The sequence below is a fragment of the Epinephelus lanceolatus genome, chromosome 16, assembly GCF_041903045.1.
Source record: "Epinephelus lanceolatus isolate andai-2023 chromosome 16, ASM4190304v1, whole genome shotgun sequence".
Taxonomy (NCBI): Eukaryota; Metazoa; Chordata; class Actinopteri; order Perciformes; family Serranidae; genus Epinephelus; species Epinephelus lanceolatus.
The window spans coordinates 28996066-29009081 of NC_135749.1; the positions used below are offsets into that span (position 1 = coordinate 28996066).

The 13016-nt window shown below is 38.8% G+C and overlaps 1 protein-coding gene across 1 annotated transcript in view; it reads right to left on the reverse strand.

The window, feature by feature from the left end:
* The window catches only part of nudcd1 (NudC domain containing 1), a 75195-nt gene that overhangs the window by 21015 nt on the left and 41164 nt on the right, over nt 1–13016 (reverse strand). The window contains exons 7-8 of the mRNA XM_033637657.2: nt 6657–6801; nt 666–791 (exon numbers count right to left, since the gene is read on the reverse strand). Coding sequence (XP_033493548.2) covers nt 666–791; nt 6657–6801 — 271 coding nt within the window. The remainder of the gene's footprint in view (nt 1–665; nt 792–6656; nt 6802–13016) is intronic.

The window sequence follows — 13016 nt, forward strand, 5'->3', positions numbered from 1 at the left end:
AAACTCACAAAGTCTCTTTTTAATTATTTGCTGGGAGGATGAGAGAGAGGAAATACAAGAGCACAGGAGAGCCTGTCTAAAAACCAATCAATGTCAAGTAAAGGGTGATGCAGCTCATGTAGGTGATGACTGTAGAACATAGGTACATCATCTATAGTTCTTGCATAACTGCAATGTGAAACCAAAACTAACCGGATCAAATGTGTACCATATCACGAAAATGCAAACCTTGTTTAGACCTTGGTTCGGCCATTCAGGTGCAAAAAGGCCCCAGAATTGATCGAAACCATGTGGCATGTTGTGCCTTGACGAATACATTCTCAGAATGAGCATTTATGAAAACACATGTCAGCTACAATGGTTCAGCTTCTTACTATTCGAGTCACAAGCAGGGGTGATGGAAATGGAGCGGGTGTGCCTGTTTCTTCTTTACTGGGCCTTTGTTGAGCTCTTTGGTCAAGTGGCTTGTTAAAGGACAAGGCTGGCGCTGGCTCGCTCACTGGGGGCAGAGCTGAATAACAGCATGCTCTTATAAAGGCAGTGAGCACCAGGTAACCAACAGTGTATTTGAGGAGAATGATGATGGAAGCAGCCGACAGAAATGACTGAAGGCTTAAAGGATCGGAGTATCAAAGTGTTTAGTGAAGGAGGTAGGTGTTACTCACCACCTGAGTGGGCTTAAGTGATTCTCCATCAAAGTGTGTGAGGCTGGAGCTGTCTTCTGGGAACCCATCACAGTCCTCCAGCTCCTGAGAGTTACAAGGGGGCTTGTCTCTGTCAGGGTTTCCATTCTGGATTTAAAAAAAAGGAGGAACAGGGAAACAAGACAGAGGCTACAGTTACACTTGTTTTGCATTTATTAACATGTAAAAGGCTTGATTTGCATTGAGGACCTCAAGTGTACCCAGATGATACCAGTGAAGTGTGAGGGCGAGAGAGGATGTGTCTAAAAATGCTGTCGAACATGAGCCTGACGGTGACTCTGGTGACCCGAGTGTGATGATGTGTACAAGACGTCAGACAGAGGAGGGCTCAGAGCAGCTGAGGAGGGAAAGGACAGAGATGAGAGGCCTCCAAGGAGCGAGGGAGGCTAAAAGCTTGTGTAAATGTTTGTGAGGTCATAAGAAGCCCTCCCGAGAAAACAAAGCCAAAACCAAGCTTTGCTTCATGAAAGTTTTATGTTTGAGTAATATTTTCAAACACATCCTGCTGACTGATTTAATATGGCAGTAATTCATCAATAGTTCTGGGAGCTATGACGATATATACTGGGAAAATTAACTGTCAAACATTTTGCCACACTGTTTATACCAAGATATGTATCGCTGTAATATTTCTGGATGTATTCATCCATTGCAGACAATGTTTCAACTCAGTTAGCAGGTTTGTTTTATGACAATACTGGGTGTACAGGATTGTTGTTTTAATCATTTGTATCTAATTCATTGGATAAGGAAAACTACACAAGCCGAAAACGGCTGTGCCACAAATCATTTTTTAATGCGGTATCTTGAGAAAATGAGATAATCAACCCCTCAAGAAAAATCGTCATCTCGAGTAAACCAATGTTGTTTTCTTGAGATAACGAGGTAATAACAAAAAAGGTTGTTTCCTCTTATTAGGTTATTTATAATGTATATCAGAGATCAGGAGTGCCACGCCACAATGCATAGCCTAGATGGCATCTTGACAACTGTAGCAACCGATTTAAGCCAAAAATGTCCAATCAAGGTGAACCCACTATTGATATTATTGATTGCGTCAGATGGTAATGGTGATGAAGTGGGCACAGAGCCTCTGTGCGCACAAAAGGACACAGCCTTTTGACTACATTACCATTATTTTGTGCCTTCGGAGGACTATACCCCTTCATTCACATTACAATCTAATACAATCAATAAATCAATAATAGGTACTCCTTGATCTGAGATTTTCAGCATATAATAGTTCATAGAGTTGTCAACATATTGAAATAAACAACCTTTTGCTTTCTCATTATCAGGGGTTGATTATCTCATTATCGTGAGATAACCAAGTTCATTTTCTCTAGATAATAAAATAATTAACTCATGATCTCGAGACGAACAGCATTAATAAAAAATAATTCAGTCCATAGGGACTTGGGTTGGGAACCGGAGGGTCGCCGGTTCAAGTCCCTGTCTGGACCAAATGCGGAGCGTGGACTGGTGGCTGGAGAGGTGCCAGTTCACCTCCTGGGCACTGCCGGGGTGCCCCAAGCCCCCAACGGCTCGGGGCGCCTGACCAAGGCAGCCCCCTCACTCTGACATCTCTCCACTTTGTGCATGTATAGGTCCTGTTTGTGCATGTGTGTGTATTTTGGACCTGTGTGTTAATGACAGCAGAGTGAAAAAATTGAATTTCCCCTCAGGGGGATTAATAAAGTATAGAAAAAAAATAAATGAAAGCATAGCCAATCTCGGCTTTCGTAATAAACAGACGTTTCCATTAGGGATGTATCGGCCGCCGATACTAGCAAAAAACGGGCATCGGCATCGGATCGGACTGCATGGAAAAATGCCGATCCAGTTTTTCACGGAATTTTCCGGCCAGCCCAGCGCTCCGCAAGTCAAGCAGTCCATTCCAGTGATCCGCTCCAGCTCTTACTATCAATCCAACAGGCCAGCATGCAGACGGCAGACACAGGAGGGTAGGAAGAGTAGCGGTCAACTTAGTTAACTGACTATTTGTTTTCTGCTCTGGTTTTTTGAGAGTGATATTTTTATTTGGTTTACACTCTTACTGTTTAAGTAAAGAGCACTGATGGCACTGTTCTGGGCACAATTAGTGAAATTGGAGCCATGGATGGACTACAAAAACACTACTAAAATAACTGAAAAGGAAAGGCTGCATTGTTTGTTAAATGCCAACAATGTCTTGTGGTGTTAATCTTTTTTATTTATTAGGGGAGCAAAGCACAAGTGTGTGGAGTCTTGCTGCTATTTTAATTTCATTGTTAGACATTTTAAAGATTTCTTGTGTTGATCTATTTTCTATTTATTAAGGGGCCAAAGCAAACCAGCTATATTTTTTATTTAATGTTAATGTTCAAATTTAAAGTTTGTTTATTTAACCCTGTTAACAATAAACAGGTCAGTTTCTCATACCAACTGTTGTGGATCATTCTAACTAACCCAATTAAGTAGTTGTTCTTGTTAGAGTAATATTGCTTGATCAAACCTTTTCTAACATGACAGACAACAAAATAAGTGAATATGTATAATACGCGCTTGGATCGGATTGGTATCGATATCAGCCAAAACTCCAGGCTGTAATATCGGTATCGGATCGGAAGTGAAAAAGCTGGATCGGGACATCCCTAGTTTCCATCTCATTTCATTCATCAACCGTTTCCTACTGAGTTTCTACAAAATGGCCTTGATCACAATGTATGTTGATAGTGCGGATTAAAATTAAATAAACTATGCATTGTAGAGTTTGTAAATTTTATCCATAACAAAATGTGGTAATGCTTTGTATTAGGTGTATAATTTCAAAATTATTTCCTGATAATTTTCTTCTGAAGTTCACTAAAAAATAATTGTTTAAAGCTCCAGTAGGCAACATTGTTTTGGCAGGCTGCTGCGTGGTGAGGGAGAGCGAGGCTCGGGAGTATGTGCGGGGCCGCGAGGGAGGGATGGGGAGGGCTGCTGCGCGGTGAGGGAGAGCCGAGGCTCCCAGAGAGGGAGAAATAGAACCAAGTAGGATAAAATACTCGTGTGCTCATCTGGTAGGAGGGGCTCAGGGCGGAGACGAACGAAACCTAACTCAGATGAGACTCAAAAATTAACTGTTTTCAGGCTTTCTACCTACTGCAGCTTTAACTTGGTACTAATAGTGAAAATGGCCATAGTCTTTAATCAGTATGCTTTCAATGAATTTATGAGTTAACTGCTAGTGTAACTTACCATGTACCAATACTAAATGAATGGTAAATTAATATTTATTTGATAACAAATGTATTTGTCATATATTTTCACTCTCCAGATTCTTGTACCCACACAGAGCTCTGAATCAAGAGTATGAGATTAAACATTTTCTCTACAATAAATAATGGTGGTTGTGTCATGATGGCTCTCCCAGTGTACATGTTTTTATGTTTTTCTAGACCCTGACACACGTATCTGTAAAAATTTACATTTGTTTATTAATCTAACAGGTGTGTTTTTTCCGTATTTGAATTTGACCTATCTATTTTTAACAAGGACATTTTAGAGTCTAGAGTTCTCTACATGTTTTAAAGATTTCTTCTGTTTTGCCTCTCACTCAATACAGTTTTGAATGCAAGTTATGTAGACTATATAATATAATATATAGATGCTGAATTTTGATATAATGTTCTATAAATTAAGATAAGTTTGATATTTGGTACCATGGGCTTTGTATTACTATTTTGTCCCTACGTACTTTTTTCCTTGTAGTTTATTCAACTTTTTTGGTCAACTGTTTTACCACTCAATCCTACTCAACAAAGTTAAACTATATGGTATTAGGGGGGTTGCCGGGGAGTGGTTAAGAAGTTACTTAACAGGAAGGGTACAATATGTTAAAATGGGACTATATTCATCTAAAAATGTTGGCATTTCTTGTGGTCCAGGGGTCCGTTCTGGGACCAAAACTATTCAATGTTTATATTAATGACATAATTGATGTATCTCGATCGCTAAAACTCATACTCTTTGCAGACAACACCAACATATTCTTTAGTAGTAATAATTATAATGGACTTGTAAACACGGTAAATGAGGAATTAAATAAACTGAAGAAGTGGATGGACAATAATAAATTATCATTAAATTTAAATAAGACCAAGGCAATGATGTTTGGAAATTCTAAAACCAATTCAGAACTACAGATAATGATTGAAGGTGTCCATATTGAAAATGTAGATGAGAATAAATTTTTAGGAGTTATAATAGACAGTAAATTATCATGGAAAGCCCATGTCAGACACATAAAAACAAAAATCTCCAAAGGCCTTTCAATTATAAATAAAGTGAAACTATTCCTTGATGAAAATGCACTCCGTACTTTATTCTGCTCCTTGGTACTCCCATACTTCATGTATTGTGTTGAAGTGTGGGGAAACAGTTACCAATGCACAATTAATCCATTAGTCACATTACAGAAACGAGCAGTGCGGATCATTCACAAGGTTTGATTTCTAGAACGCACTCATAATCTGTTTATTCAGTCAAAACTATTAAAAATCCATGATCTTGTAAAATATTATACATCAATAATCTTATTCAAAGCATTCAACAAATTACTACCAAGTAATATACAACATTTTTTCACAATTCGGGAGAGAATTCATAATTTGAGAGGATATGGAGATTTCACATTACTAAAGTTCGAACCACTCGTAAAAGTTTTTGTGTGTCTGTATGTGGAGTGAAACTTTGGAACAGTCTGGATATCCAACACAAGCAATGCCAAAATATCCACAGATTTAAACTGTTATATAAACATATGGTCTGGTCACAGTATAAAGAGAGCGGGTCTTAATACTTATGTTAAATAAATTTTCTGCCTTAAAATGTTTTTGTGTGCTTGTTGTTCCTCACTAAGTTGGTATGTATTGTCCATTACCTTTCTGGTATTGTTGTTCTTACCATTGCTGGTATGTGCTGTTCTTTACCATTAGTGGTATTGTAGTTTTCTTACCATTGCTGGTATGTAATTATTATATAATGTAAGTTAACGGTTAACTGTCACTCGTGGTAATACCATCATGAATGTACATTGTTCCTTTTTTCACACACATTCTGGTTATATAATACAAATACTGTGGAATAAGTTTATTAGAATCTGGTATAGGCCTTTTTGTTCATTTTCCTGGTTTGATGTTAAAAGACAAGAGGAAGTATTTAACTCAATGTGTTAAGCTGTTGATGAGAAACGGGGGTGGGATTAAATAAGTTTTCTTCTTCCCACTCCTTTTCGAGTTTAATTTGAATATTGAACCTGCATATTTCCTGTTCAAGGTGTTTGCCTTGTTGGTTTTTGTTGTATGCAGGTCATTTATGTTGTAAAAATGCTGTACTGCTTGAAATAAAATAAAATGAATGAATGAATGAACTCTGAATGGTGCCTGTCAGCATAGAGCACGTCAGCCTACCAGTGTGCATTCTGTATAAACATAGGTGTGATTTTAACTTTTCAAACATTTTAACCTGATGAAGATTCAAGTAGGATAAAAACATTGTCTCTATTTGTATGTAGGCATTACTGTTTTCCTTTAGATGGAACAGCAACTTTAAAGGGCACTTGTATTACCCCTATAATTTGCATCAAATTACATTGTTCTTTCCACAAAACTTCCAAGTAAATTATATATTAATTATTAGAAATGACAGACCTGTAAAAGTGTTATTTAAAAAAAATCATAATTGCTATTGAATTATTTAATGTGATATTCTGACAATTGCTAAAATATGATTGAAACAAGATTAAAAGCATTTGTTACTGGCTAGAAAAAAACCTTACAATTTCAATCTAATACTAAACAATGTAAAAAGAATTCTAATAAATTTATAGTCTCGGGTTTTTTTGCAGAAATAAATAAAAGTGCAAAAAATGTTGTTGTTTTTTAATCAAATTCAGAAAAGCAGTAAAATGCTATTAAAATAGCCTACCAAGTCTTCAGAGGTGAGGAATGTCAGTCTCTCATGGATGAGGGCAGCCTGCTCATCACTCATCATGTACTCCCCTCTCTTGTCCCCCATCACCAACTCCGACCACATTGGTCCCTCACTACGTTTCTGCAGGGTCACCTCCAGGCTGAGGACACATTCAAATGAACACAGATACAAATAAAAACACGCTGATTCTCATTCAAACTGCTGATCATCAATGAGTCATATATGGATGGATTTCTATAAACTTATTATGTTGATCTGTTTTGTACACGCATCATCTATTGCACATCTATCCATCCTGGAGCAGGGATCTCTCCTCAGCTGCTCTTCCTGAGATTTTTACCATTTTGTCCCCTGTTAAAGGTAAATATTGATTTGTGATATTGGGCTTTATATGCAAAATACAATGGGTTATCGCACCTGGCCCACCTTCACAGGTACTCCGCCCTGCACCATCTGTGGACCAGCAGCATCGCTCTCTCCTCTTCTTTTCCCTACAAGGCACCAACTGGAGGACTTGGCCCCATAACTCAGCTGGGCAAGAGTTGTGTGGCTACAGTGGGTCCGCAGGTGGGCACCCCCCTTCATTGGTGTTTCGTTAATTTAAGCCCACGACACCTCGGAAGGGCTCAGCAGCAGATCCAGCGTCCTGGATCTGCTCCTGCTGACCACCACCCAACTCTTGGCCGTTGTTAATCTTCAGTTGATTGGCTCTGCCACCGCACCTCCCAGAGCCAACCAGGGCTAAATAAAAGTGAATTGAGTTACACTGAACTGGGAGGGCTGCAAACATGTGACCAATGTCCTGACGGGAGTAGAGAAGGAAATAATAGACAGAGTGAAAGTCTATATAAGGAATGAGGGTAGGGTTGTGTTTGGGTCAAACAAACAGAGGACTTGCCACCAGGAGACCGGTGATCGTGTCCAATAAGGAACATATTGAACTTTGAGCTAGTTAACGTATGTTGTCACCATGTTTCTTTCCTAAGTCTAGCCTACGTAGGCTTACTTTCCTAAACCTAACCAATGTAAATTTACATTACGTACATAACTTTACATTAAGGATGTAATATTGTATGTAACATTTTGAACAACACTGTTGTTCAAACAGTGATGACATCAGCTTGGGCTCAACATTACTGTAATGGGCATTTTTAACTGTATTTAGAATGTTTAACAGTTTTAACAAAAAAAAAATCTCAATTAATCATCTGATAAATACGGGCAGATTAATCTATAGCAAAAATAATTGTTAGGTGCATAGCTAGTTTTGAGATTTAGATTTGTTGCCAAAGTTTTCAAAAATGTTAACAATGACATAAAAAAATCACAGAATTCCTTACTTTTGTGTTGAAAATCAAATAAATGCAAACATCAGTCATTGTTTCTTCATGGCTTATTGTGACAATTGACCATTAGTTAGATTCACTACTGAAAATAAATGCCTACACAAGTATTTCAAATGATACGCTTCTCATAGGTTGCAGCTGTGAAGTCTGCATAATGTTACGTCTTTCTGCGCATTAAATCTATACACTGAATGCTGTTTCACAATGAATACAAGGACAGCTGAGCCTATTCATTCACTCTCACTTTTTCACTAAATTATGGCAATGACGATCAGTCTTTATGGATTCAGGGGAATGTGAATAAATTAGAATAAAATCAGAATTACATTTTCATTTCTCCTCTGCTATGCATATGTTTTCATGTGTGTATTTTGCCCAGAGTGATTTCATCTTATATTTTTTCTGTCAGCTGAGATTCTGACTATATTTAGTCATAGTGCACCATTTGCAGTTTTCCATTAAGCAAGGACAGTATAATAAACTACTGGATGTTGGTGCTTTATCATGTTTTCTGGTACTGAATGCATCATGTACTCTCCAATGCATTATGGTCTGAATGGTGATGAGGCAGAATGGATGAACTGCATCGCAGTTTGCAGCACCATGTGCAATTATTAGAAGCATGTGACCTGACATTTTTACATTTGTTAGTGACAAAAATCAGAACAAAAACAATAAAAATCACTTTGTTTTTTTAACTTTACTGCATCATTTAGCAGAATAATGGTTTTAAAACAGTAAAAAAGGTTAACTTTTACTTTATGGTTATACACTATTTCCCTTGTTTTATGTTCTGTCTTCTCTGTAGCTGAACATCTGCTCACAATACAAGTTTTCATACAGTAGGCTTTCATCTAAATTTTAAAGAGGCGCTACATGTCTGATTCAAAATGGTCCAGGAACATGCCAGTGATTCCTGAAATCAGTTTTGTCTAATCTATAGTTTGAAAACATTTTATCAAGTCTTGAATACCTAATCAAATGTATAGGGCTGTAGTTAACTAAAGAAAATCTTGGTTGACTGAAATTCTATCCACTTTTCAACCAATTGATTGGTCAGTGGAGAAAATAATTCTGCATGCATTGGATTTGCACACATTTTTCCAAAGGCCAGCGCTGAAATGGGACTTGGTAGTGCCATGTAGAGTTAAAAATGCTCAACTCTGGGTAGTGCACTATGGTAGTCACTGTCAAATCTTAGCCAGCCATCCAACCATAATGGTAGAAGGGCAGGACAAATACCACAAAGACAAACCATAACCTCATGCACAACTGCTAAACAACAAAAACAACAGAGGAGAGGATTAATAGATAAGAAAGGAATACTGCTATGTGCTTTAGCCTTCCCTTTATCCAGAGCAAGAGCCAGAGCAAGTACTTACAGTTGTATCTTGTGCTGACATTTTTTTTCCTGCAGATATTCCATATCATAGCATCCAGACACAACCGAAGCTTGTCAACTGAAAAAATGTTGCACCTGTAAAGGGCTTAGGGCTGAGACACATGCCACCTTTGACCACCTGGAAAACAGGAAGTCAAGTGTTGGGTGCTACTCGTGTGCCTACTCTGTGCCTGTCAAGGACACGGAGAGAGGTTGCGCCTGCGGTTGCTGGGCGATCATAACCAGCACTGTGTCATAGCCTACTCACCAGAGATCCCTAGTTTGGAACCGATCTTCTTCCAGACATTGGGCCTCATTCACAAACAGTGCGTACGCACAAATCTGTGCTTAAACTGTGCATACGATCGTTTGACGCACAAATCCGGGATTCATCAATATTTTCTTACCCGAATTTGTTCTTACTCTGTGAACAAATTTAGAACTGCCTCAGACCATGCGTACGCACAAATGAGGAAGGCCGAACTGACTTAGAAAATGCAAACATACCTTTTAAGTACATGCAGAGTCTATAAAACCACATTCATGAAAAAGAGATTTAATTAACATTTTTTAAAATAATTAATTTACTAATATATTGGCCAAATGGATTAAATTACCATGAAATTGACACACGTTCACCCTCATCATTGTGACAATTAAAATATTAACAATAACATGAACAGAAAAACTATCACTCCATCAGCGTGCAGATGATCTGTAATGCCGACTGCCATATCCTTAAGGCTGTGGCCCGCTGGCCAGGAGACACCCACGACTCATTTATTTTGCAAAACAGTACAGTGGGAATGCGTTTGGAGGCAGGGGCTGTGAGAAGTGGATGGCTTGTTGGTGAGCATCTTTTGTTCTAGTCTTTTATTTCAATTGTTTTAATTTAGTATTTTCAGTAAGTCTCTATTCCGTTAATGTTAAAATGTTATATTGTTTGGGTGACTGGGCATATGGCCTTAAAACATGGCTGATGACACCATACGCAAACCCTGAAACCCCTCAAGAGGTGCGCTATAATAACATACATGCCCACACACGTGCCGTAGAGTGCACTTTTGGCGTGCTTAAGGGCCGTTGGATGTGTTTGGATCAGATACGGCCGGTGGCAAACTACTTTATACCCCTGAGAAGGTGTGCAAGATCATCCTGGCATGCTGTGTCCTCCACAATCTTACAATGACCCATGGCACGGCGCCATCGCTTCTAACAAACTGAAATTTACTACTTCTCTCCTCGCGTAACCGCTTCCTTCATTCATGAATCAACTCTAAGCAAGCGGTTTCCTTATATGGAGAAATGGGGGCGTGGTAGTATGCTGATTGCAGATCGCGGACACGCGCCTGTCAATTTAGAATGGTTCTGATTTACTAACATACGCACGGTGGTGAGAACGGATGCATAGCCTTATGAAAGTAACACCAGCTGATCACTGAAAATTTGGTTGTCCAGAGCGCAATGATCGACCAATGGACCAACTAACCAGAAGGTGTCAGCCCTACAAATTTACTTAGGCTTAGCTTTTATTAGCAACATTTGCAGGTAACTAAGTTATAAACACCTAAAACTCAAAGATCTCGTATCACCTTTTGCTGGCTGAGAAGGCAGGAACAGTTTAGTTTTAAGTAGCATAATATCTTAAATGTCTCTTATGCCCTCTATACACTGTGCGATTTTAGCAATCTTATAAGACCATTGCATGACACACTGTGAGACGTGGATCTAATAAACTTTGGTACGATGTCAAGTTTGATGTGTGCAGATTGTACGATGGCTGTTTACTACTGAATCGCAGGTTACGACATACGTCAATATGCAACGTCATCAGCATGCACCACATCAGCGTACGTCATCCATTTGCGCCACCATACGTAGCTTCCTCACCTGGAAGTTGCAGTTCCTCCGCAATTTCCTTCCATGCAGCGTCTTTTTTCTCGCGGTCATGACAGCAGTTGAAGGAAACATCAAATAAACAAGGCTTCTGCTGCCACAGCTCCACCAAACTTTGCTCTTTCTGGGAGTTGCACAGACTTCTTTTTGTTCGTTTTACCTCCATGGCAAGTGATCATTTGTTTGGGTTTAGCGCCGGTGTCGCAGTGACCATTGTGTCATTTCGTGCTGCATTTCTATTGGTTGATTAGTAGATGTAGGTCGTAGCAGCTGTCACACTGTGAGACAGCCATCCTAAATTTCTGACACCGTCAGAATTTTATCTCAGATTTTCTTTGGTTGCAAGACGTTGACAATGGCCATCCTTGAACCTGTCTCACAGTGCGACGTAAGACCACCGTTTAGAGCCACGACCAAAGATATTGCTATGTTTCTCCCACGATGGTTATCTTTCGTCTAGGACAGCCCAAAATCGCACAGTGTTATCCGGCCATTAGACACCAAAATAACAGGTGGTACCTGCTTAATTTTAAACTGTATTTTTCATGATTCATTCTGTTCTCAGGCAATCAGACAACAGACAAAAGTTTCTTTCTGCCATTATGGAATTACAGTTAATTAGCTCCAGATGATTATGATGTTCGTCATTTTGACCAACAACAGCTGTGGTTAGAGACAAATTAAACGTTTTTTACCTAAATATTTTCCAAATTGCTCTTTGCCAATGAAAAAGAGTGAGGAAAGATGAAAGGTCTAATACGCAGAATTGCTGGCATCACGATTAAATGTAATGTATGACATTACACAACCAAGGGAGTTAGTGTATGGTATAGTTCTGTCTCAGTACAACTTAAAGCTCGACTGGGGAGACTGCTAAATATCTGCTCTAAGATTGTAGGTCAAACACTTGAGCCATTCTTTAAAGCCGCATGTACTAGAAGAATATTGTCCTTGGCAGGCAAAATTTTGTCTGATCATCGCATGTTTTATTTGAAGAGTATCAGTTGTTGCCATTCAGCAGGAGATACAGAGTCCCCAAAGTTAGATTGAACAGACTGAGGAACACTTTTATTCCTCAGTCTATTAAAATGTTGAATAGTTGTTAGTGCAGAGACTTGGAGGCACCACAGCTGCTTTGATGTTTGATATAGCACATGTCACATGTCTGATGGTATATTTTCTTGTCTGATGGATGTTTAATGTTATATTTTTGTAATTTGTAATGCATTTTGTGATGAGAAACAAGTGTATTGGATGCAAGACACATTTCAGAATGAATTCTGGTAATAAACGTAATCAATCAATCAACATTACATCTCAGAAATGTAATACTTAGGGTTTCAGTTCTACCTCTTACTCTGTAGAAAATTCTGATTCCAACAATATTTTTAGGCATGAAAAAGTCAACTACTTCATGATGACATCTTGTGCACATGTTGCAGCCTCAATTTAATAATGTGACCATGGGCCTTGAGAAGTAAATATCACTCATACTCTATTTTGCTGCTGGATGTTATCAAGCAGCTCTATATTTGGGAAACAATGACAAGATATGAAAGAGGAACAATGGGCAGCTTCTTAATTCAGTTTTGAGACAGAGGAAAGCAGGATGGTGCTCAGCTGCCTGTCTATAAAGAGCATAACCCACTGGAATGGAAAAACATGCTCAATAAAAACAACTGGAGTATTGTTTTCCTCTGCATTTACACGGCAGTCTGGATGCATAAACAC